The 26,240-nt window shown below is 48.3% G+C and overlaps 1 protein-coding gene across 4 annotated transcripts in view; it reads right to left on the bottom strand.

Moving 5' to 3' along the window:
• Window positions 1-871: 871 nt before the first annotated feature.
• The window catches only part of SLCO3A1 (solute carrier organic anion transporter family member 3A1), a 301,657-nt gene continuing 276,288 nt past the window's right edge, over window positions 872-26,240 (bottom strand). For 2 of the 4 annotated variants that reach the window (XM_032342112.1, XM_032342113.1), the window contains exons 10-11: window positions 10,071-10,313; window positions 872-1,558 (exon numbers count right to left, since the gene is read on the bottom strand). In XM_032342112.1, coding sequence (XP_032198003.1) covers window positions 1,476-1,558; window positions 10,071-10,313 — 326 coding nt within the window. In that variant the 3' untranslated portion in view covers window positions 872-1,475. Of the gene's footprint in view, window positions 1,559-9,811; window positions 10,314-26,240 lie in introns of those variants that run through there. The other 2 variants (XM_032342110.1, XM_032342111.1) reach the window with 1 other exon arrangement.

Here is a 26,240-nt window from a genome sequence, read left to right as displayed (position 1 = left end):
AGACAGAATGCAAGCACCGGTTTCTGGAGCTCCATTCTGGCGAGTAATGTCATGAATCTCTGATGCAAGTCAGTGGCTGACATCAACCTGACCAACCTACCCGTATGTGGTAGGAGTCCAGCCAGCGGACTCAGGATGGTGGTGGAGAAAGTAGCCAATCACAAAGAGGCCTGGCAAGGACTAGGAAGACAACTGGAGCCCCATGCATGGGGTGAGGCGGTGGGAGGGATGGTCTGTGGACTCAGAGGAAGGAAGACAAATACTGCTGTTGCCTCTGCAGAGTGGGACAGAAGTCAAAGCCCCTCAGGTTGGTGTGTCTGAGACCGTTTGTTATTCATTCACTCGCTCATCTACTGAGCATCTACCAAATACTAGTAGGTTGGTCCTGAAAGGAAGCCATTCCCTGCTCTCCCAGTAGGAGAACCAGAAAGGAAAACCAGACAATAACCGCACAGGACCAGAAAATGTAGCAACAGAGCTGCGTCAGGACTGTGGAGCACCTCACTCCAGCCAGAGCTGGGGTGGCAATGACTCATTCCCATTTACCACTCGACCATTCTGTGCTGGAGCGTGGTGCCTCCACACATGGCCTCATTTATGTCTTATCTCAACTGTATAAAGCAGATGTCAATATTGAGGCTTGGCGGAGTCTGCTTGCTTGCTCAGTGCCACATCAGCATCAAACGCTGGGTTGAGGATTTGAAGCCAGGAACTATTTTGGCTCCAAAGCCTATGCTCTTTTGAATGACTCAAAGCCCACAAATATAGAACATCTACAGCGAGGAACACTCCCCCGAAGACTCTTTGAAGATCATTCTACCCCAAAACAGCAAGAGAGAAAGATAATAGAGATTACAGCATGAGACAGAGAAAGAATTAAAATAGTGCTTTTAATATAATTTTCAGCAAATGTACAGTGTGTACTTTACATCACATATTTCTAAACTGCTCATCTGGAAAATATAAGCTGCAAAAATACAGAATACCACACTCAAAATCTATTGAGTATGTGCTTTTTTTTCCCCCATCCCTTCTGTGAAACAGGGTCATTTTTACCACCCCCGTACCCTCACCCCGTTGTAATCCAGCCTCGGCTGCTTTGGGAAGAGCTGTTGGAGCCTTCCATCAGAGGAGCATTCTGGAGAGGGGGGTTTCTAAAGCGTGTCAGCAGGACTTCCCCACAGGAACCAAGGGAGGGATAGGCCAAAGGGAATTTGCACACCTGGTCAACATTACTCTTTAGCAACCCAGGAAAATTGCCTACTGCAAGGGTTCGGAGGACTCCTGACCACAGACACCTCCTTGGTCCTCATCACAGGCCTGTGCTGGGGGCCTCAAAGGACCACTCGCTGGCCGGATAATCCACACAGGGACCCTTGGGTTCTTGGGCAGGGCAGAGCACGCTAAGTCAGGCCTGCGAGGTCTGTGGATAGTGGCGGGCTGTTCTCTGGAGGAGGAGGATGAGGGCCAGGCCCTCAGCTTCTCACAAAGGAGTCTTCTGAAGGTGAATGTGACTCGGGGCAGGTTTTCTCAGTCTCAATGTCTTGGTACTCTGTGCCTAAAAAGGGAGGAGGGAAGAAGAGCCAAGAGGAAAAAGAGATCGGTCTTTTCTGGTTTTCCTACTATTTTTTTTTTTTTTAAGGCTTATATAATACCATCAGGGCTTTCCAGTAGAATGGACAAGAGCAGAAGTCATGCAAGGAAATACTGGGTTTTGCTCCATGTAACCCCAAGGGGCCAGATTTTAAGCCCAGAGACCTCTGTGAAGGCCATGTCTTTCTGAGAAGCACATTTTTCTAGGTATCTATACCAACACTCTGCTAGAGGTTTCTTCTCTGGGAATGAGTAAGACATATCCCAGTCATTAACTTGTCCTCATCTTCTGTAAGTCATCAGGACAGGCCCTGTGTTCTGGGACACCAAGTGTCACTGCAAACCTGCTGGTGGGGTGGCTAAGTGCCAGAGAGCACCCGCCTGTATCTTATGTCATGCTTTTTCCTCCAGCATCCTGGACACTTTTCTTTCCAGCCACAGGATGCACCACACACTGCGTCAAACAATCTCCTCACTGGGGCAAGGTTTTTGAGCCTATGCCACCCTTCCAAAAGAGATGTTGTGGCTTCATCTAAAAGACATTAAAAACTCAGCTAGTCCCTGGGATGATTTACAAGCTGGGTAGGTCTCGCTGAGCATGACGTGCGACTCTGCTGTTCAGTGATAGGCACAGTGGAGACCTACAAGTCCCCACTCATTTACTTGTCCTCTTTAGACTCTGACCTGGTGACAGAAAAGGTGACAGCGGGGAAATGTCACTCTTTTCCTCAGGATTTTGCAGCTGAGATCTGGCTGATAGGAGGCAGCCCCTGTGTTCAGAGCAATTCAGAGCATCCTTCCTCAACTTCTGTGAGGATCAAGTTCTTGTGGTCTTGGTGGGGGTCGGGTTCTGCTGGAAGCCTGGGGAACTGGGAGCTGGGCAGGGTAGGACAGAAGCAAGAGTTGGAGCTGGTTCTTGTGTCCAGAATGAGCAAGATAGGGGACGATGAGTGGCCAGGACACTTCTACCGATGTGGCTAAGGTGGAAGAAGGAAGGAGGGGTGTGTTGAAAGGTCTTTGACGTTCCATTACTAAGGTAAAAAAGTTTTTTTTTTCATTTTTGATTCCTGTGCCCTAGGCAAAAGTTTGCAGAGGTCTCACCTCTGGCTCTTGGCTCATTTCTCTATGAAATACAGATTTCTGTGGGGGTTTTCCCAAGAGGAGATGCCCTGCTGGCATTGGAGCTTCCTAAGAGGCAGATCTGTGCTCTTGAGTTGGTGATGACGTGGTGCAGTAGAGCACTGGTTCGGGAGTCAGACAGACCTGGCGTTGGTTCCTGGTGGCCTATCTGTGTGAACTTGGGAGCCTTCAGTAAACTAGTTAACTGATCTGTAAAAGTGGAAGAAATTAGACTTACCTTTACCTGCTGTAAAGCTGCTTGGGTGCATTGCCTGGGACCATGCCTAGGACGCCTGGCATGTAGGTAGCAGGCTCTTACATGTGAGCCCCCCAAGCCCTTCCTCTTTTGAGGTGCTGGACTAACCTATGTCTTGCTTGTGTTCCTTCTGTAATGCAACTTCCTACACTGCATACTTCCCATTCATCTTCTGACCTTGGATGATAAAATTGAACAGTTTTGATGAACCTATCACTGTGACAGCTCTCTTCTATTAAGTTAGCATGAATTTAAGAAAAACATTACTTTGGGGGATTTAATGGCAAGATGTCAACCTACAGAATGTTTAAACCTCCAGAAAATTTACCATTCTATTTGATTCTAGAAGAAGAACACAATCACTTTGCCTTATGGAAAAATATTCAGAATTTTATGCTAAACATCAACTACTAATTGTTGGCCTGAGTTTAATGCAAAAATAGAAACATCTAGAAAGTCTGTTCCTAAAAGTCTAGTCTCTGATCATAGAGTAAGACCTATCCAAGCAGTGGCCAGCATTGGTATGTCTCAAGGCCCTGGGCCAGAGCCGGAATCCTGGGGTTGATGCTGAGGAACATGGCGGTGCCTGTGGGAAGTGTCTAGGGTGTCCCCACTGAAGCTGATGACCAGCCCTGAGCAATGTCTCTCTGATGTGTCAGAAAATGTATCAGAGAAGTCTCCTGTTTCCTGTTACTGTCGGCTTCTGGTAGGATACCTCATAGAAATTGATCACTGGGCACTGTGGTTAAGACCCAGAACAACACAGGAAGAAGTCCCCAGAAGGCAGCTGTCATGGTGTCCTGCTGGTTATATTAAGAGGCATGTGAGAGTGGGTAGGACCCACAGTCCATTTGAGCCCGAGTCCTCTGGAGGAGGCAGTCCCTATGGGTGGAGAGGGCTGTCTCACTTCTTGCTCAGTAGGCGGGGGTACCCATAAACCTAAGATCATGGGCTTTGGATCCACACAGACCTGGGTTGGAATCCCAGCTCTGCTTCATGGCCTTGAGCCAATTCTGGAAGCCTTCCCTGTCTCCTCTCCTGTACGCTGATGCTAATAACAGTTCCTGCCTCACAGGGCTATTGTTGAGATTAAACGAGCTCCTATGTGTAAGAAGCTGGTTCACAGTAAGTGCTCGGTAAGTGTTAGCTACTATTATTATTAGTTTTTATTAGTGTTTACCGATTATTCCACCTGGTGTATTAGCGTCACGGTGCCAATGTTTCGTGTTGGTGGGAAGGGGTGTGAAATACTATTTGGATTTAAACTCATTCCTTTATTTCCTCCCCCATACCCATTTCACCACCTAAGAAAACAGGACGATTACTGTGGCAGAGCTATGCAGTATCGGAGCTGAAAGGAGCTGCAGCTCAAAGTCCCCTATGAGAGAGAGATGATGTTGCCTCCGTTGTAAACCCTGCCAGTCATAGCTACTTACCTCATTCTTGGAAAATGGGATACCTGCCTTAGACTCCTGTGGGCAGTAAACGTCAGGGCTGGTGGACAGCAGGCTGTAGGCCCCCTCTAGCACGTGACCTGGTCCATGCTAGAGCAGTCTCAGCTGCTGGAAACCCACCCTCCCCCCGCAACATGCAGTGCTGCTTCAGAACTCAGCACACTCCTGCCCTTGGCCACTGTCTTTGTAAATAAAGCTTTATTGGGATACAGCTCATGCGTTTGTTTATACATGAGCTGCTCTCCCGCTACAACAGAGTTGAGTGGCTGTGACAGACACCGTATGCTTCTCAAAGCCTCAAAATGCTTACCACCTAGCCCTTTACAGAAAGTCTATCCACTTGTTCCTGAGGTCGTCTCAGGAGAGCGGACCTCCTGCCCCATCTTTCTGGCAGACCCCCACTGCTCTTTGGTTCTTGGTTCTAGACCACGCCCCACCACCGCCCCAAACCTTCCTCATTCCCGAATCCAGGAGGCTGAACTTCCCATCCCCATGAATCTGCCCTCCTTGGGCCCAGTCAGAGCTGGGCTCTTAATATTGTTATTCTGTTGCTTTTGTGTGTGTTCAGGTCTGTGTGGCTCATGGAACTGTGAGCTCTTGGAGCTCTTGGAGGAGGGGATCGTGTCTTTTTCATCTTTGTATCTGGTCCAGAATCTTCATCAAGGAATGAATGAATAAATACATGTTTAGAAATGGTCAAGCTCATACAGTACATCCAGATGAAACTAACCCTACAAAGGGAAATCACGCTACCACGTGCCTGATCTCTGAGAAGGAGGAGTTCGATCCCTGCGTCCAGGGCAGTCCCAGACCTCTGAGGTATAGATCTTTGCTTTTTGGAATTTTCCATCTTAGGCCTTTTAGCTGTCCCTTCTGCCATGATGACCAAGCACTCTGATATCCCCTACAAATTTGAGAACAGGAAGGCGAGGGTGGGTGGCTGTGGCCAGGCAAGGTAGTTTCCATGTGTTACCATGGGCAACAGGCCCCCATAAGAGGCATCTGAACAAAAAATATCTTCTTGCATATTCTACCAGTTGGGGATCCTTCAGTTTTACAGGTTTATTCATGAGCAGCCATAATCCCCCAGGAGGCTGGGCTCTGAAAGCTATTTAGGGCAAGTTGCTCCAAGAGGTTAGGTCCTCGCACTGTTCAGAACTCAACAATGCGGACTGAGTTGGAAGCAATGGTATAACGAACAAGGAGGAAGGGCAGAGGGAGGAAGCGGAGGACGGTGGAAAATCCACACTGATTTTCCAGGCTGGACTTAATTTTCACTAGCACCTTCTCTTGGAAAGCGTGGCACTTCTTAAGTATTTGGCCTGGATTCTGACGTAAAGGAAAACACAGCTCATGGCCGAGAGGAGGCTGAGGGAGAGAGCAGCAGCATGAACTCAGCAATCAAGCCCCTACTGTGTGTCTGGAACTTTCTCCCGAAACCATCAAAATGGGCAGAGAAGAACAGCACAAGACAACGAATCCTGGTTTTCTCCCTTCCTCTAAATCAAACCACACCAATTACACACACAACGCTTGAGGGGCACTCCACCAAGACCGTAAGAGAAGTTTCTCCTGTCTCCCTTCTCCCTCTGCTCTTGACTGTATGATTTCTCGACACCGACCTTTATTGCTTTAATGCTGCCCAGTCCAGTACGGCTCTGGCAGGCCTGACTGGGTGGAGAAGAGATCACCCTTGTGAGGGCCTGAACAGCAGGCAGCAAGAAAACCAGCCTCGCAGGCTCCTGCAAGCCAACAGCGACTTTTCCTCAGTGTGTTTCTGAATGTTGTGTGTGTATACGTACACACACACGCGCCATTTATTTTCTCCATTTCACGTGTTCCTCAAGGAACCACCTGCTCTCGAAGTGTGGAACATAATCCATTAGCGACCAGGTTGATCCTGATTCCTGAGAAAATGCCTCCGGGGTGGTGGGGGGCGTCATTCCCAGGGACTGGCCGGGAGCCCCGTATGGAACAATTCGGCAGGTCCCCTCAGAGGACCTCTCGTGCCCCTTCATTAGCCGTGAGGAAAGCCTGCGTGCGGCAGCCTTCTGGTAGTGGCAGCTTTCCATGGGGGAAGGGATGGGAAATCTCACCATGCCTGAGTGAGGGGAAACTCTAGGTCATCCCTGAAGACAGGGAAGTGGATTAAATCAGGGATTTAAATGTAGAGACACCCCTTTAAAATGTATAGGCCTAATTAAAAAAAAAATCATCTCTAGAGGAAGCTATTGTACTGTAAGGTGGTTGAGAAAGAAGTGATTTTTATGGAGAGGCACACTCCTTCCTGTTTGGAAGACATTAACAAGCCTGTCAAAGGATTCCTTGGAAGCTCTTGGCTTCCCCTTATTATTTTGGCTGCTAAGTACTACCAGCAAACTCCTTACAGGGGGACTGGGAGAGGAGGCCTCTCTTGCTCCTTCATTAGCTGTGAGGTAAAGCCCACATGCTGTGGCCTTCTGGAGTGGCGATGGCCCCAGTGTGCCTTGACGCTTCCCAGCCTTCCTCCGTGGAAGTGTGAAGGAGCAGGCCAGGCTGCTGGTCGTCCCCGACAGTGGCCTCCGAACACCCAGATGTCCCAGAGAAACATCTACTTTTATGAAATGTGTTGACTTCATGTGCAGGAATAATATAGGTCAAAAAAGCTTCTTGGTCTACATGTAAGAGTTAAAAACCTCTGTCATAAGTTGCAGCTAAGGGAGGCTTTTTCATCCATCTCTGGGCATGTTTGACTATGATGGCAGAGGAGTTTGGAGCAGGAGAGAGAGAGAAGCTTGGTGTTCACCTTCTAGGTTTATTCTATCCTTACATTTTTGTTTTCTGTAAGTCCAATGGAGCTCTTGCCAGGAAATCTTTTCATTCAAAATACCTCTGAAAACCAAACATATGACTGAGAGGCTAGAACTAACACTGTACGTACAATGGTTCTTTGTAGCACAAAAGGAAAAACCCAACACCAGGCTAGGCTTCCTGTTCTGCAGGAGGAGAAACGTTAAAACTCTAAAAGGTGACACGTCGTGCTTTACGGCCATCTTGCAATGGGGGACTTTAAGTTCAGATCTCGTTGCTGACAAAACTGAGCCCCGGAGGTGTTTTCCTTTTTCATCTCAACATCTCCTTCATCCTAAAATCTCAGGGGGGAAAAAAAAATCCAAAATGCAAACCGTTTTCGAAAAAAACTTTCTTTTTAAAGCCAACGGCCCCATGAAAACACGAGGTCAGCGGGGCTCAGCGTGTGTGAACGGAGTTTGGAGAGCTACGCAGAAGGCAGTGACCTATGAGCAACACATTTCAAAACAAAACTCACCCCAGACCTGTACAGAACAGTTTCAAAGCCTTAGGAATGACAGACCATACATATTTTATGCATTGGTTGGAGAACAATCCCTCCTCTTACTAGTTAACATACTGATGAGTGTCCCCATGTTCACGGACAGGGACGGACTAGAAGTAAACACACAGAAGGGTGGTTTTGGAAGCATCCTGCCCCAGGCAGCTGATCACGGTGCGGCAGCCCCACACCACGACACAAGCTTTTCTTTGAGTCGTCCTTGCTCGGTGGGGCTTTCTCTAGTTTCCGACTGTCGCACGAACGGCCCCTTTTACAGCGTGTGTGAGAAATTGGGCACAACGGCCGTTCTTCTTTCCTTCCTGATTCTTTGGTTGCCCTCCGGGGAAACTGCACATCTGGGTCTCAGGCAAAAAAGCCAACCAACCAACAACCTTTGAGATCTTTCTCAGGGCCACGAGTGGCCTGGACCAAGGTCACCGAGGAAACACAAAAGGAACATTTACTGGGCCACGTGTGTGCGCGTGCGGGCTCTCCCATAAGCTCTGTCCTCTTACGGGAATGGCCTTAGGAGGCTGATACCGCGGACTCCCAAGAGCTTTTCCCACGATTTCCCTCCCAAACGATGAGGTTTGCCTGCTAGCTGCTGGAGAGTTAGCCACGCCCAGAACACAGACCGAGGTCTCTCCGTTCAAGACCGACCCTAAAAACAGTGACCTTTTAATTCATTGGTCATGCGGTGCCTTCCACGACCCCGTGGGTCTATTTACCAACACAGACCCCACAAATGGCTTGACAGCTCGTGCTAGGGGACCATCCCTTCTCTTGCCTATCCCCAGAAGCACCGCACCCATCCACACAGCCCACATCTAAGCGTGTCTCCTCCACGAGCTGAAAAGAACGCCTCTCGGAATGTGAAACATGAATATAAAAGGGCTTCCCGTGACAGTGATCACTGAATCACGGGGAATAAAGCCAGAAGGCGAATTTGCAATTCATCACATTATCCCCTGTTGTCTCAAATGTGATTCTTTTAAAGGCAGGCTGCATAGACACTCTTTCTCAAGCATTTTTTTTTTCCTTCTCGTAGCACATGGTATATTCTTGTTTTTGCAGAATATCCAAATGAGGATAAAACGATAAAAAAAATTACAATAGATTAATTGCATCCCTTGAATCACATTATATTTTTGGTGCATTAAAAAAAGGAGGAAAGGAAAAACCAACCAGCGTCATAAACTCAGCCTAGAGAACTGTGTTAGTGATTGAAGGGTTAACACGGATTTTAGAAGTGGTTAAAAATAGTATTAGAGGATTATACATACAACAGTTTGAAATTCATATGCATTGCATTTTCTTTTTTTCTTTAAAAATGGCAAAATGTTTGGCAAATGTAAGCAAATGACTTGGACTGTATGGGTTTCACCGGCTCTGAGCAAAGTCAGTCATAGCCAGGCGAGGCCCACTGCTTCCTGAGGTCACTCTGCGGGGCTGGGGGGTGCTGCGGTGGGGGGAGATGAGGTGCTGGCCCCCCACGCCTGGCTCCCCCCCTCGGGCCCTCAGTCTTGAACATGAACATGGAGCTGGTGAGAGGTGCCAATTAGAGACTCCAGCACGGATCACCCATTAGCATCGCTGAGAGAACTCTGGGGCCTTGAACCACAGGCAGACTGGGTGAGTCGTCTACACCGTGACCCATATTGCGAGAGTTAGAGGAGGGGGCGCCCGCTCCTCCGCCTTGCCCGCTCCCCACCCTCACGAGGAGGGGGCAGGTGGCACGGGGGTGTGTGTCCCTAGTGCTTATCCTGGCAATGTTGTCAACTTGTGATGTTTAGTAGACTTTTAAAAAAAAATTTGTTTTGTACGTGTATTATGTATCTCCAGAAACGTCCATTCTCCAAGCTGGCCACCACTGTTCCCTGAAATTGGCAGTGCTTGTTGCTTGCAGCTGTCGGCATCCTGAAAAAGCATGAGGTGCCTTCAAAGAGTAGACTCTGGGCCCCAGCAGGTTGGACGTCAGACACACGATCCCACGCTCTGCTTATTCTGAATTCTGTCTGGCTCTGATTTTAAGAGGACAAAGGTCGTGTTGTGTGTATGTGTGTGTGTGTATGTGTGTGTGTGTCTCTGTACGGAGTTGTTTTTTTTTTTAACTTTTTTTTTTTTTTCCTAGGAAAAATGACCCTTGGATTACTAATACAGAGTTCAACCTCCTTCCATCACTATAAAACGGACTCCATGTTTTCACACCACTCATGATCTTCAAGGTTATAGATAAATTTTGTCCTATGGGTCTGGCTTGCGGGCACAGGGTCCCTCCCCAGATTGTCTAGGGTCAGAGTAGAGGCAAAGAACTCACTGGTGCTCAGCCCGCCCTCGTGGTTTTTGATGTAGCGTTTATAGTTTTTCCGCAGGCACTGCCACGTGGTCGTGTAGAGGACAAAGGCGGACGACTTCAGCACGATGGCGATGCTGACGTACAGGTATCTGTAGGCCACGTTGTCGTACAGGACACAGGCGCCTTGCTCCCCGCAGAACGTGCTCCAGAACAGGCAGGTGGAGTCGATGCCGGCCCCGAAGATGAGGGGAGGGGGGATGAAGCCTGCGAGAGGGGAAGGACACGTCAGGCTCCGGCTCTGCGGGCTGGCCTCCCCGCTGTCTGCACGCAGGCACCGTGCTTCCCCCTACAGAAAACCCCCCCGCCCCCCAGGGGGCTCCAGGGCACAGGGCTGGGAGGACTTGAGTCTGAATCCCAGCTCGGCCCTCACTTGTGAACAGTCTTGAAGCCCCCTGGGCCTCTGTTTTCACATCTGCAAAATGGGGATCCTATCACTCCTGCTGAGATTGTTTGAAAGACTGACCAAAGGAACCCCCAGAAAGCCTTTAGAAGGGTGCCTGGAACACACCAGGCAAAAGGAATGGCGGCTCCTACTATTTTGAGAAGCAAAAGCCGGTCTTCCCGGAAGGGACCGTTCCCCGTGTGGAAGCAGTGCATCCTCCTAGATGGAAACGCAAGCAGGGACTGTACTGGGCGTATCATGTTCTAGGGTGGCCCTTCTAAGGTTGTGTGAGTACAGGGAGCCAGGACCAGAAGGGACCCAAAGTGGAACATGAGTACACTTTACCTTGTGTCTACACACACACACACACACACACACACACACACACACACGCCCTCGTATGTTATGCATGCACACAAACATATATGCACGCATACGTGTGTACGCATGTATCATTTAAGATGAAAAATGCCTGCATGCTAACAATTTCCCGTCCCCTTGACGTTCACTGCATTGAATCCTTCTGTTCTGAGCTGGAAACTGGTTTTAAAACCTTCACTAGAGAACATTTCCAAGTGCTTTCAACCAGTGATCAAAAGCGGCAGAGGGGTAAAAACTAGTCTCCTTCATTCACGTCTGTGTGTCTTGCCCTTGTCCAAGCTCAAAGGTGATCTGTCCTGGCTGCCCATTTAAAAGCATCCAAGGTGTTCCATCCTAGAAGAATTAAATTGGAATGTTTGGTGTGTGGCCGGGTCATGAGGATTGGGAAAGCATCCCCTGGTCGGGGGAGGGGGAGCGTTTCATCTGCACTATGGGAAATCAATGGAGGGTTCATTAATACAAATGAACTGCCTCACAGAAAAAGGATCCCTAAGGCCAGAACGTGGTGCCAATCAGATCCAGGGAGAGACCTCAAAAGCCGAACGGGATCACTGGAAGCAGGTGGCAACAGATCCGAGATCCCAGCGCTGGGGTGGCCTGCGATGCGGAGTGTTCTTTCCAGGGCCAGCCCTGGAGGGTCAGAGTTCCCACGTTTTATCAAGGAAGGTCCCCTCTGAAAATCTGATGCGATGAGATGCCTTTTGCTGGACTAAGGATCTAGATCAACCCGCAAAACGACACTTATGTTTCAGGCGGTTCGTGGACCCCTGAAGTCCATCCATAGTCACCAGAATTAGAACACCCGTGTTATATAGGCTGTGACCCTCTGTTCTGAGGGGCTCTCCAAGGGCAGCCAGGAAGGGAAACAGCACTTTCTTGGTTCTACCGACAGGCCTGGAATGGGTGTGGGGGAACTGCACTGCACCATCAGTGTTGATGAGTAGGGGCAGAGCTCCTGGGTCCCCGGGCGCCTCATCCCTTAGCCCAGCCTTACCCCTGCCCAGCTCTCCCCTTGTGAGCCTGGAGAGAAACCCCAGAAAAGGAATTTTAGCTGTTCCCTCTTTTCAGCTTGTAGGTCAGCTTGGGTCCACCGGAGGTAAAGTCCTCATCCCAGGGTTCTCTGCCCCAAAGTGTCTGAGGCCTTCCTCGCCAACTGGGCCTTCTCCCCGACCCTCCAACAAATGTCCGTCTTCATTTAACTGAACATGAGCCCACTGGACTGTCCTAACGACCACACAAGAGAAACTAAGTCACACTCCACATTATGTAGGTGAAGAAACGGAGATCTGGAGCCGATGAAAACTGATAGATCAGGGAAAACGGGACAGATCTGGCTGTTCCTATGGCCTGGGGATCATTTGAACCCATTCACCGATTTCTCTGGGTTTTAGGAGTTGGTGATAGCCCCCAAGTGCTCCTCCTTTCTCTTTCTTCCGTCTCTCTTGAGGCCACTTGCTCCTAGATTGCCTATTACTAGGCGATGAGGTGCTAAGACAGACAGCAGATGACAATAGTTCTGCCATGGGAAGGGACTGACAGCACAGGGGCGCCTTGCGCATCCATCCCCTGTCCCCGACTCCCACCACCACCCCCAATGCAAAGGGACTGGAAGAGTTGCAGGCAAATCCACACTGGGCAAATCAGGTCCTATTTTCAGCACATGGGAGGAAATTTGCAATATAAAGAAGTCCTTTAATACTTGCTCGGACCAAAATAGCCCTCTAAAATGCTACTATGTAACTCCTTCACGTATCCGTATCTGTGCGAGGGTTTTAAAAATATTGTGTTATCGTTAAAGTAGGGCATCCTTCTTTGTGCTAGCCGTGTCAATTTTATCCTGCCTACAGTCAAGCCCCATTACCAGATGACGCAGCCCTGGAAGGAGTCAGAAAAAGCCTTCAAACAGAAATTAGAAAGCTAAGTGCCTAAAAAGTTTTTCATATTTTGGAGAGCCTCTGTGAGAGACAAGAAGGAACTTTAACTTGAGTAGAAAGCCTAGAGGCGAGTCGCTTTATCTCTTGGTGGTTCAGTTTCTTGATCTTTAAAATGGAGCTCATATCGCCTGCTAGGACAGGGTCACGGTGAGCATCCCTACAAATTCGTGTTGTGCACAGGTCCGGTCCTCCCACGTGGCCAGAGCTCCTATTATCTGATTCAAGCTATACGATTCGGGGTAACGATTTAAACTCTGGGTTTCATACTTTAAGTATAACCTTTATGAGGTTCCTTTTAGATCTCTGAAAAAAAAAATACTGGCTTTTCCACCCAATTCACCTTTTCCTTGATAGTGACTTAAAATTCTTCCCCAGGGGCGCCTGGGTGGCTCAGTGGGTTAAGCCTCTGCCTTCGGCTCAGGTCATGATCTCGGGGTCCTGGGATCGAGCCCCGCATCGGGCTCTCTGCTCAGCGGGGAGCCTGCTTCCTTCTCTCTCTCTGCCTCTCTGCCTACTTGTGATCTCTGTCAAATAAGTAAATAAAATCTAAAAAAAAAAAAAATATAAAATTCTTCCCCAAAAGGGAGCTCTGGCTATCAGGTGTGCTGAGGGTACCAGCGAGGAAGAACTGACTGCATCTCTTTCCTGAGTGGTCACCCCAGCACTCACCAGATTAGTCACAGGAGGGAGGCCCACCTACGGCTAATTCTCACATGCGGCCACTCATCCTTCTGTTTATCGCTCAGGTGGGCCAAATAAGTGCTTGGGCCGTCCCTGCCAGCTACCTCCTCCCCAGACGCCAACGGGAGACTCCTTGACAATAGCAGAAGTTACTGAAGAGAAACCTCATTACAATGGAGTACGGAGGACGGAGGGGGAAGCCGTACAACAGAGCTGTCCACTACAGACCCCAGCAGGGAAAGACGTACGTTGCATCTCCTACAAGAAATGGACTACCCGGAAACTCAGCCAGTGAGAACCTGTCCTCATCACCCTGAACTCTTGCTGTTTTTCTCTTGAACTTTCACTCAGGACCCTCCCGAGGTCCTCTTCCTCCTCCAGGAAGTTAACCTCCTCTCCTTGGTCTACGGCAGGACTCGCCTATGGTTTTGCTGTAGCTTACATGCCCCGAATTGCAATTCTGTTATTCTCAAATAAACATCACCCCCCTTTCTTTTCTGGTAAAATAATGGGCTTTTACGTTTAACATCCACATTATTTAGTGATCAGAGCGGGATCCAGGTAAGACCTACGACAGCTCCATGAGCGAACCAGTGCTGGTGTCTGGAGCCAAGCGAGCTGCTTTCCTGGGGAGCTTAGCCTTTGCAGGTAGGTAAGTTTTCTCCTGGATTTCAAGCTCTGCTCTGTGTTTGGAGCTCTCCATTCTTTATTCGGGATCTGTTTTAAGGCTTTCTTCTTTCTGAGAGTACTCATTTTGGCCTTTGGTAGGATTCCTTTTGGGATCAGGTCATTCCTGTTGAAAAACCATGTTTAGGACATTTTTGTTTCCCTAGTGAATACGTCTCTAAGAAACGGGGTCCCAGTTCTCAAAATGCTTTGGGGGGGTACTCTCCCCCTGACACCCCAGCTGGTATTATGTTTAAGAACGGCCGACCCCTTTCATGCATATTTCTAAGGAAACGGGCCAACTTAACCAAAAGTCACTGGAATTTGATGGAAACTTCCATCTTCCTAAATCAACTCTTGTCAAAACGGATTGGGCAGGCCGGGCTGTAAAATTACCAACTGAAGGGGAAGCCCATCTTGATTGGTTATTTTGAAGCTTCCAAACGTTATCGGGAACCTGAAATTTATATTAGCTAAGACCAACAAAGGAAAAAGGGCGGCTGAGGCCACTCCTCCCCTTCCTGTTCTGTCTCAAGATGGAGGGCAGCCCCCTGGCTCAGGTCCAACCTCTGACGCCATTTTCCTCTAACTGCTCTGCATCTCCCCTACCCTGCCCCACGTTAATCCTTTCTCTCAACCTCCCTTTCCCTCTGAAGGAACTTCTCCCTCCTCTCCCAGACATCTTAAAACCTGCCCCTTTAAAGTTAAGTCTCGGAGCATCCAAATAAGCCCTACATTTCTTATGTTCCCTGGAATAAAGCCAAATAGCGAGCCATCGTTAAAGGCTTTCCCAAAGTGACTGAGGAGCCCCATAAGGTTTGCTCAAGAACTTAACAGAGTTATTCCCATTTACTAACCTGGTTTCTCGGATTTATATTAGTCCACATGCTTGTCGGTGAGGGCCTGGCCAAGCAATGGATGAAACTAGCCCAATGGGAGCAGCCTGAAGGGGATTTAGAGAAAGCAGACCCCTAACTTTTGGCAGGATGCTAGAACACTCTCTGGAAAGCTTTGCCGAGCAATTACAGTAGCTTTTGCTAAGCCTGTTGATTGGAACAAAATTCAGGTTTGCACACAAAAGCCTGTTGAACCTGTTCATGACTATTACAATCAACTCCAAATTGTCTTTAAAGAACATTCTGGTCTTCCTTTAAATGTAGAATCCAGCTGGGGAGCACTGAACTCAATTCATTGTTTGTTACTGTTATGTACACGGTATTTTCTTTCTTTTCTGTTTATTATTATTTTTTTGAGAACGAGTGAGAATCTCAAGATTCTCCCTACTCAGCACGGAGCCCGACACAGGGCTCGATCTCATGGCCCTGAGATGATGACCCGAGCCAAAGCCAAGAGTTGGACATTCAACCGACTGAGCCACCCAGGTGCCCCGGTATTTCTTCTTTAAAGGACCAGGATGGAACAGAAACTGCCCACCCCAGATTCAATTTGGCAAATCAGCTCACTTGTACTGTAGATGAGTTACCTAAAAGTTAAGTACTAAAATTCTTAATTTTCAAGGCTGGCAAATCAACACCGCTAAACAAAACCAACCCTTCCCTGATTTCTGCTATTACTACTAAGCGCCAGGACCACGGGGCAACTAACAAGGGCTGTAGGCACCTGTAGCCTTCCATCCAGCCTTCATGATGTCCTCTTAATTCCCCAGTGGTGGGGTTCTTCCCAATCCTCGCTCTGGATGAGCTCAGAGAAACCAGTCTCCAGACTGGGAATGAATTTCTTTGTCTTTATTGCCCCCAGAGCTAAATTTGTATCGCTCAAGCCCCTGCCTCAGGTAAGAAACCAGTTCAAATAGTGGGGAATCTTTAATAAACCTCAACAGCTTCCCATCTCTGGACCTATTCCCCCCTGCTCAGGCCCACTGATACTCACCCTTTTCTCCTTATTTGCTTATCAGGCTCAGATTTCTTAGAAAAATATCATGCCAGAATGTCTTTTTCCTAAAGAACCTGACCGTAGTAATCAAAATAGCCAACCAAGTGAATTAAACGACCCTTTGGCATCTAGTATTTGTTCCGACTCTGCCTGCATCATGGCTGAATCTGGGGACACCCATCATTTGTCTCTACTGGATCAGTTACCACCCCCCCCCCTTTTTTTTTTTTTAAGATTTTATTTGTCAGAGAGAGTGAGCACAGGCAGACAGAGTGGCAGGCAGAGGCAGAGGGAGACACAGGCTCCCTGCCAAGCAGGGAGCCCGACTGGCAGGGAGCCCGATGTGGGACCCGATCCCAGGACGCTGGGATCATGACCTGACCCGAAGGCAGCCGCTTAACCAGCTGAGCCTCCCAGGCATCCCAACTACCCCCCTTTTTATGGGGAAGTTGTTCCATTGATACTGGCAGGATCCACAGTATACCTCCCATCAAGATTCAAACAGACCCCTCAAAACCTCTCTCCAGAAGTAATCAATACCCTATAAATAAGGAAACCCTTCAAGGCATCAAGCCCATAATAGTAGATTACAGGGCCCAAGGCTTTATTAGCCTCTGAATTAGTCTCTGTAATATCCCTATTTTACTCACAAGAAAACCCAGTGGCTGTGGATGGAAGTTCGTCCATGACCTTGAAGCAATCAATAACATTACTATCCTTCGGTACCGGGTAATTCCCAACCCCCATACACCACTGGTAGCTATTCCCACTCAAAGGAAATTTTCACTGTAGTTGGTCTGTGCAGTGCGATTTTTTCAGTATTCCAGTGGATAAGATAGTGAATTATGTTTCTGATTACACCTAGCTGGGAATGCCCCAGGGGTTACAACAGAGAACTTTTCACAAGCCTCACAAGTTGATCTGGGTGATGTTTGTTACAAGAGAGAGGATTTCCTTTTCTGCTCCCTTTCTTAACCTTTTTTTTCTTTTTTTTTTTTTTTTTGAGAGAGCACAACCACACCCATACACGTGTGCATGTGCACGAGCAGGGGGCGAGAAGCAGAGGAAGAGCGAGAATCGTCAGCAGCCTCCATACCCAGGATCTCACGACCCTGAGCTGAAATCAAGAGCTGGATGCTTAACTGACCTAGCTAGCCAGGTGACCCCCCTTTCTCAAACTTCTTTACAGAACACATCTACTTACTTAAAACTTTTGGCCTTTAAGGGTCAGAGAGAAATTGCAGTTGCCTCGAACTGCAGGGTCAGTTCAGGGTCAACACCAAGGGCACCTGATTTCAGAATAAGGACTATGTTTGGAACCAGGTAGTTTTCACAGCACCCAGAATTTCCCAAAACCTAAAACTAAACACCATTTAACGAGTTTTTTTTTTTTGTGGGGGGGGTGGTGGTGGCTAGATACAGTCAAAATGAGATTCCAGACTTTTCTCTAACCTCTCTATGCTTCCTAAAAATCGAGGAACCTGATCCTATCATTTGGAAAGATCAGGAAGACACAGGTTTTGAGACTTCAAAGAAAAGCCTAATGAAGCCCCGTGTCCTCAGATATTCTGATTATCAACTTCCCCTTTCCCTGTTTTTATGAGAGGCGAAGGAATGTCCTTTGAGGACCCAACCAAAACATGGGGCCACCATCAACGCCTAGGGGACTGGGGCCTCTGCGGCACAGCGATATCCCCCCAAACCCTCCCACCTCAGGGCCATTCCTGCCCCTGCCCATTGATTAAGGCGAGAAGACCCCCCCCCCAACATCCTTGCGCCCCTCGAACAGAGGCCTGAATCCTCCTCACTCCCGCCAAGGGGAGAGGCAACTGGCCACCAACTTCTCACACGACTTTCTTAAGGCAATAACCTTCACCAGCTGTTCTCTCCACTTTTTATTTTATTTTACAGGAAAATCCTCTAACTAAGGCAGATTTTTCATGGTTTATTGGTGGTGCTCTTAAAGGATAAAAAAGGTAAATAGGACAGGTAGGTCATTGCAACTCTTTCTGAAGTCATGAGGCAGTCCCTTGATTTGAGTTACACATTCACTCATGCTCGTGGCTCAGCCCAGGGTAAAACCACAAACATTCAAACTGACAGTCCAGTTTGCCTTTGGGGTAGCTCACAGCTTTGGAATATTATTGAGGTTCCTGGGCATTCCAGACTGGACTCCCTAGAGGTCAAAGGAAAGCACCTTGCTAATACTTCTACAAAAGGGCTGCTCGTAAGGAAACCAATAGCCAAATCTCTGTCATGGGCCAAAGGGATGTTCTCACAAATGATCATTTGTTAAAACTGACCAGAGATGCCTGGCCATAGGCCCCAGACAAGGAAAAACAGTATTAGAGATCTAATAATTGCAAAATAATAACATAATAAATAATAATAATTGCAAAATAACAAAATAACAAAAAAGAGAGCTCTGCTTCGGACCAACTAACTTGGCCCTCCCAGAAATTCTAAAATTCCCATTACTTACAACTGCACGTGTATTAAACCATTGGTCTGCTGACAAAATGATAGCGTGTATGAACCAATATTGGTGAGGAAATACTAAGAAGGCAGACAATGTGTGTGCCTCACTTGACCCCCCCACCCCTCCGTCCAAAATAACGATGCAGGGAAACGTGTTTCCGTTGCTGTAGGGCACTTTAAATGACCTAACGGGCCATTCGAGGTTTGCACGTGAGTTTCATCAAGGTTTAGTCATGGTTTGTACGTTTCCTCACTGGACTAAAGCTTTCGCTCACAGGCCACTGCCTCCTCGGTGGCTAAAATTCTGTAAGGAGAAATGACTCCCACCTGGGGAACTCCTCTGGACCTTCGTAGTGATCGGGGACCCCATTTTACCAGTCAGGTGCTTTGAACATCTGCACCGTTTGGCGAGTTATAGGACACTTTCATTGTGCGTTCCACCCTTGATCCTCAGGGTTTCGTGAATGGACTAACGGTGCTAGGAACATTCCACTGGCAAAATCTGTAGCTCTCCCAATGCTTGGAAGCATTGCTTTTTGCTTTCTAAATCTCAGCTCCACACCTACTGGGATAGTCACAGGATGTCCAGTGTGCTTGGTTCCTGCCTTTTTTGGTAAGAGAACTTTAGCTGGTCTTAAGGAGTGTGTTAATCTGAGAGTAAGTGTGCTCCTCCTCCTGGCTGACCTAAGTCCCTTGATCTGTAGCAGAACTAACTGACTTGGAGATCTGCAGACCACTGGCCTTGAGAAGGACCAGAACTTTGCCAGGCTCTACGGTTGCTGGAGACCTTGCCCTTGACCCCACAGATCACAGTACTCCTGCACATCACAAAACAGGACCCAGCTCCCTGAGCATGGACAGAACGTCTGTATCTGTAGCCAGCAGCATCGCATCTGCCCGTGACTGAAAAATATCACAGGCCACTGCATTCCCTTTGCTGATGACCCTGAACTTTGGAAACCTCAGAGTTTGCCTTTTGGACAAGAGCCTGCCTTCTTCCCACGTGGTCAGCCTTCTGAATAAAGCTCATGTTCCTTTCCAATCACAAACTTGTCTCTTGGACTATCGGCCTCTTGAACAACCAGAAGCCCAGCCTGAGTCTGTTAACACGCTGGCCCACTGTTGGTAAGATACACTTCTGTGCTGTAAAGGCCTAACTGCTTCTATAGAAACAGCCATGCTTCAGTGGAACAATCTTTTCAGTGTGTCCTCCTGGGAGATGAAGACCTTGAACATCACGCCTTTGCAAACCCAACCTTTGGTCTATTGGAAAAGACACCTCCAGAAAGATTCTCTTCAACCCCGCACTGATTAACCAACACTGTGCGGCCAAATACCAGCGAACAGATTCCTGGATTCACATGACTCATCCAGAGAGCACCAAACCCTGACTGGGCCTGCACCCCATCTGGTGACCTAAAACAAAAGATTTCCTGGCACCGAAGCAGACAACATCTGAAGGGATCCATGGGCCAGGACTGTGAGAAGTTTCCAGGCTCAACAAAGTCTGTCTTTTTCATTTGGAAATTAAAGGACTCTAGAGTCTTACTCAAAACTTACAGTTTCTGGATTTTCAACTTCACTGTATTATTAGTAACATCTCTGAGTTCCGGCACTTGTTTTGAGATAACGATGCTGCTTTTAAACGTCTTGGAAATTTCGCTGTTTTGCAAAAAGTTCACAAGTGATTGCTTGTGTTTATACATGAAGTGTAGCTTCTAAAACGCACGTGGTGAATTTCAGGGGGGACCCGGAGGTGTCCACTGTTCTGTTCTCACGAGTGCTTTGAGGGACTCCCAGGAGAGATATGTGACTCTGGGGTTTGTCTCTCAAGTGGGACTTCCCTTCCCTGAGCTGGAGTGAGGGCCAATAAGTAGTTTCAGATGGCTCCTTTCCGATCTAGGATCTTGTTTTAAAACCTCATCACGCAATCTGGAATGGTCATGTTCCTTTTGATTTCTGTACTTACTGCCTCTCAAACCTTTGTAAAAACACTGTACCCAGTAAGGACACGATTCTCCACTCACTGCCTGAGACTTCTCCTGCTATACCTGTCCTTGTTATTTGAATGGGATGACCTCAGGAGGTTTCCCATCTGCACCATGTCCCCACCTCCACGGGCCACGAGGGAAAAAAAGGCCACGGAACTATGAAAACCTGACTCCTGCTTAGAGATGCTTCTGGAGAAAGATCTTGATCAAAAGGCGAAAATGTAGAAACAAAGGAACACCTCACTGAAATGGTGTGGGGGAGATTGACCCTGTGAGTGGTATGCCTTCTTAGTCTATCACAGGCCCCAGCAGAAGAATCATCAATTACGGTCATTAAGAGGGAACCAAGGACACTGCATCTCCTTTAAGAAATCCACCATCACAGCAACTCAGCCACTGAAGACCCCATTATCACGCTGGACTTGTGCTTCCCTTGAAAACAACTCCTCCCAACCTCCTCCTCTTTCTCCATAAAGTTCCTCTCCTTTGTTTACAATGGGACTTGCCTGCGGTTTCCTAAGTAGTTTGTATGCCCCGAATGGCAATTCTATTATTCCTGAATGAACCCATTTATGCTGGTAAATAACTTTCACTGTTAAGGTTAACACAGTAATGACTCTATTAACTACCCCCTCTCCCCAGCACTGTGTGGGGCGGTACTCTCTCTATATCATAAGCCCCCTCCGTAACCCTGTAGCACCCCCTATTTTATATGCAGAGAAACTGAAGCTGGGGGAGACTACTTATTTGTCCCAGGCTTAACATTTCCAAACTCCAAACCCAATAATCTCCTTCTTACTAATTCAAAGTTTGTTGATTTGAAGAGAAGATTTTAGGCCTCTTATCAGGGATTTCCAGGGCTATAGAAAACATCTTATTTACCCTCCCGCTAAGCTCTGGGAATCGGTGACTGGCCGAGGGCTGGCTCTGAAGCTTTCCAAGGCAAAAACACACAAGGATTCTGATCTTCGCAAGGCATGGAGGGGGAAACACATGCACAAGAAGGTTCTGATCTTTGCAAAGTGCAGAATCCTCCCTTCTCCCAAGTTGTTAATGCATTGAGAAGGTTGCAAGACTGTTTTGTAAGCAAACTCAGTATTTTGGAGAACATCTCAGGCAGCTCTACTGGCAGATGCTCATCAGGTCAGAGCTGAAAACTGCCTTTCTTCAAGCACGGAGCTCATGCCTCCAGGTTTCTTGGTGGTGCAGAGGCCATGAGAGCTTAGGGACTGCAGACAGACTCTGGATTCCGACTCTGCCACACGGGAGCCCGTGACCCTGGGAAGTCACTCAACAGTACTGAATCTCAGTTGCATTGTTTATTAAAACAGGCACAAAATCCTTCTGGTAGGGGGCTTTCATACAGATTACATGAGACGGCATTTCTGAGAGGCCCTCCTGGAGCAGGCTCTTAACAGACCTGGTTGCTTTTCTGCTTTTTGGCTACCTGGAAACGTGGCCCCTTGACAGCATCCTCTCTAGCGGAAGAGCTGCAGAACATTCTTCAAGCTAAGACTCCAAGAATGACCCCGACTGGCAAGACTCCTTCATGCCGTTAAGAATAAGTCCGTTGTGGAGGACAATCAGCTGCTTCCAGAAGGGAAGCCCAGTGGATAAGGTGTAAATTAGCGATCCCGCTGCTCTGAACACCTTCATACCGTTACGCCCTCCAGTTCCTGAAGAATACGGAGGGAAGGTGATAACAGTGCGGTATGTTAGAAACTGCGTGTCTTAGAACACGGTCGTTCCTGGAGGCTGCGGCAGCATCCTCTCCCTCTTGCCTTCCCTCTCCCTGTGTCACCTGGGGAGGAGCTCGCGGACGGAGTGGGCAGGGACCAGTGTCCCGTCACTGGGAGGCCGGGAACCCGCTGCATGTCGGGGAGGTATCTGGACACTCCGTGCTACTACAGACACTATGAAAGGGATTAAGTCTTACTTCCTATTACACTCTGGCCCAAACAGCAGCCATATATTGTATGTGTATGTATGTGTATATGTGTGTGTGTGTGTGTGTATGTATGTTTCAATGCAAAAAAATTGCAATGCAAAAAAATTGCAATACTGTTCAAGGAAATGGTCTCTGTTTTCCTGAAATCTATTAACGGAGATTAAACCTCACAGTCTTTTATTTTGGCTACTTAATTCAGTCCCCTGGTTGAAAAAGTTGGGCCTATTCATAGCCTTTGGTCTAAACTTTAAAGGTGAGCTTAAAGGTTTTTGTAAGAAAAATAAGTTCACATACCTTTTGGGGACAAAATAGAAGCTGAAAATGACTCTGCCATTTACATTTCAAAAATTCTACCCATTCTTCTGCAGCTTACCGGCCAAGACTTGAAGGCACCACAGAATCCCTCTTCAGCCTAACAGAATTACGGTCACGTCCAGCACACGTCCTACTGGGAGGGCTGGCGGAAAACAGATTCTCTTTGCTTCAGCAATGCCAAGGATGCGACTGGACTACTGGCACCGGCCAGCATGGCCCCTGGGTACTTGACATTCCCTTTTCTTAAATCTGGGACGTTGGGTGGTGCTATTTTGTTCTCACTTCATTCCTGGGCTCCTTATTAAAGTCACTAAGGCTCAAAGAGCTTAAATAACCTCCCCAAGGCCACCCAGTCCGGAATGGCAGAGGAGGCGGGGACCCAAAGCCATCTGGGTCTGCCTGCAGAGAGGTCCACGGTGAAAATGCGGTACCACCTTAGCACAGGTGAGGAGTGGATCTTGGGTGAGTGGGGTACATCAGGATGTCGGACACATCATTGCTTCATAGGTGTTTGCTGAATTAGCAAACAGATGCATACGTGAGTGCGAGGGGCCATCGCACTCCCACCCCGGACCAGCCCACAGCTGGGGGGAGTGGTTTCTCTACTATGGCTTCCAGCACGCTGTGCTGACTTCTGCCAAAGCGCTCATTTCTTCCACCTGCCTGGAGTTTCCCAGATGTGCTGCTCCTGGAGTAGCTCCTGAATCACTCAAGACACACGGATGGTTTGCTTAGGAAAAGACACGTGGGTCAGAGGTGCACCCGGAGGCCGATGTTCTTCGTGCTTTTTGCTTGGCGGGTGCTCTGAAAACCGAGAGCGGGCATCTGTGCGAGGAGAGTCTGGCCACCAGCCCAGCCCCGACAATACCCTTAAGACAACTGATGGAGGGTAAGGCTTCTCCCTACGCTCAGTCCCCAGGGACGGAAACCCTCTGCTTCCCCTTGCGTTTCTGTTGGTTCTCTCGTGCTTTCCTCTAGTCGATTGTGGGGGGTTTCAACAGATGTTACCTCCACCAGGCGCTTGCACCTGTCCTTGCCTTTTTACTGTTCCGCTGCTATGCCCTGGGTTTGCTGCTTCTCCCTTCGCTTCCTTATACTGCACCCTGCAGAACCACCTTGCTCCCAGGCAGATCTCCCTCAATCAGAATGTCAAATGCATTTCCACTTTCCCATCTTTATCTGTCATTTGCTCCCCACTGCCAACTACTTAACCAAGTAAAATATTTTTCCCCCGTGAAATTCAAGGTCCAGACCTATCTATCCAGCCCTATATATCCCTGATCTTTGCTTTGTTCTCCTACTTGGAGCCCCATGGAGGCAGGATACTGGCTCCTGCATATTTTTATCTTCTTTGCAGCATCCTGAACAGGTTCCTGGACGTAGCAGGATCTCAGTGCATATCTGTTTCCCTTAATTTCACTTGGTGTAACATCCACAGCATGCACTAGACCCCAGGGGCAAGATTGTGGACCAGACCTTCAAGCAGTTGGTTTGCCAACACTCAGAGAGAAAAGCAGTGATCAGGACATTTGCAGAAGGACGAAGGAGGGCGGATTTGAACGCATCAGCAGTTCTGCTGAGTAGGACATTCCGTTTACTCTGGATTTACCGACTCAGGTCAGTGTCCTTCTCTCCCCACTCAACTATTGCCACGGTCTTGGGGGGGACTTCTCCATGGACGTGCAGCTCCTCATCCTGGCCGTTCATCAACTCTTTCTCAAGGTCAAAGTCCTTTACTTCCTCTCCCCTCTGGCTGTGCCACACCCTGGGCTTTGTCCTGTCTCCCTGATCCTGCCTACAACCTTGATCCACCATTTAACCCCACTCTGGCCAGCATCCTTAGTTTCTCCGCCCCCCTTCTTTCTAGCACACCTGCCATTGATACTACCCACCACGTTCCCACTTCTGCTCCAGGACTGCGGGGGAGGCTCCCGGAGCCACACCGACCTTCGCCACTACCATCCCTGTTCTATCAATTCCTTTCCACTGGCGTTTAAAGCAACAAGAAAAAAAATCCCACATTCACTTCTGAGTCCTACCCTCTTTCTTTATGCTCTGCACAGCCAAGAATCTGGAAAGAGTAGGCTCCCCTGCTGCCCCACTGCCTCAGGTTCTGCCTCACTGAGAGCGGTGCCTCAGAGTGTCCGACACCACAGCCAATGAACCCATGTAGCTACTTAAATAAAACTCAGTAAAAACTAAAATTTATAGAAGCCCCATTTCAAGGGCTCAATAGCCACAGGCGATGCAAAGACAGAGTATTTCCATTATTCTAGAAAGTTCTACTGCACAGTACTGGTCTATGTCACTCCCAAATCTCTCTTCCTCCAGGTCTTCCTGTTTCAATAAGCAATGTCCCCATTCATCATGTGATCCAAGCCTCTTTAAGGAGCTGTCACTGTGGATTCTTCCCTCTTACATACTCCAGTGTGTACACTTCCGTTCAGAGACTTAGCCTGGAAGGTTCTTCTTCTACCTGCCCCTCCCCCACCCAGGCCATCAGATACTCCACCAGCTACTCCGTGGTACTGGCGGCGGTTCAGTCCCCACATGCTCATTCTCCCTAGGGCACACACGGTGGGCTTTCCTCAAAGGCACAACCACCTGGTGACTTCTGGGTAAAGTCCATCCGTGACTTCCTCTGCCTTAGAGATAAAGGTCAAACCTGTGGACAGGGCAGCCACCCCTTCAGATCACGTTCCTAATGGCTGCCCACCCTTGCCCCATCTTTTGCCAGACTCCGTTTGCCCTGCACACTGCAGCCACCCAGGGCTTCCTGCAGCCCCAAACACGGTGCTCCCTCCCAGGCTTTTACTTCTGCAAGACCCTGCTTGGCTGCTTGGCTAAAGCAGTCTCCCGGCTCACCTATATACCTTTTGCTCAGTCTTCATGTCTGAGGCAGACACCACATGGTTTCAGATCCACACCCCCGCCCCCATGCCAAGGCCAGGTTCGGTGGCTCTTCCACCCGTGTTGACGCCATCATATATCCTGCCACCCATCTACAGGGCCAATCACAAAGGGTCGTGGAATCTGATTTCTTGGTTGACCCCTCGTTAACAGTAATGGCGGTTAAGCTTCTTGGGTGCTGCAGGAAACGGAATCAGGCAATTGCAAAGACCTTTCTGAGAAGCTGCTTTTAAGGAAAAGATGAAGCTACCATGTCCTGCTAGAGTGGAGTTCTCTAGACTCTGGTGACCCATAAAGGGGAAACAAAATGAATATCGTGGGTCATGACCAACTTCTTAAAAAGCATGGAAGAGAAGAGAATATATACATATTAAGGGTACTATTTTTGTGAAATTTTTGTCTCAGCTATATTAATGCATATGTATGTGGGTACTGGACCATGATGTAAAACTTATCTCTTGCTGGGGATCAGTCACAGAAGTTGGAAAATACGATTCTGGAGAATGCCTGGCTGATTATTCCTACAAACATGGAACTGCTTTAGGGCAACAT

Source organism: Mustela erminea, chromosome 5 (assembly GCF_009829155.1).
Source record: "Mustela erminea isolate mMusErm1 chromosome 5, mMusErm1.Pri, whole genome shotgun sequence".
NCBI classification, from domain to species: domain Eukaryota; kingdom Metazoa; phylum Chordata; class Mammalia; order Carnivora; family Mustelidae; genus Mustela; species Mustela erminea.
This window is presented reverse-complemented; position numbering and strand designations above follow the sequence as displayed.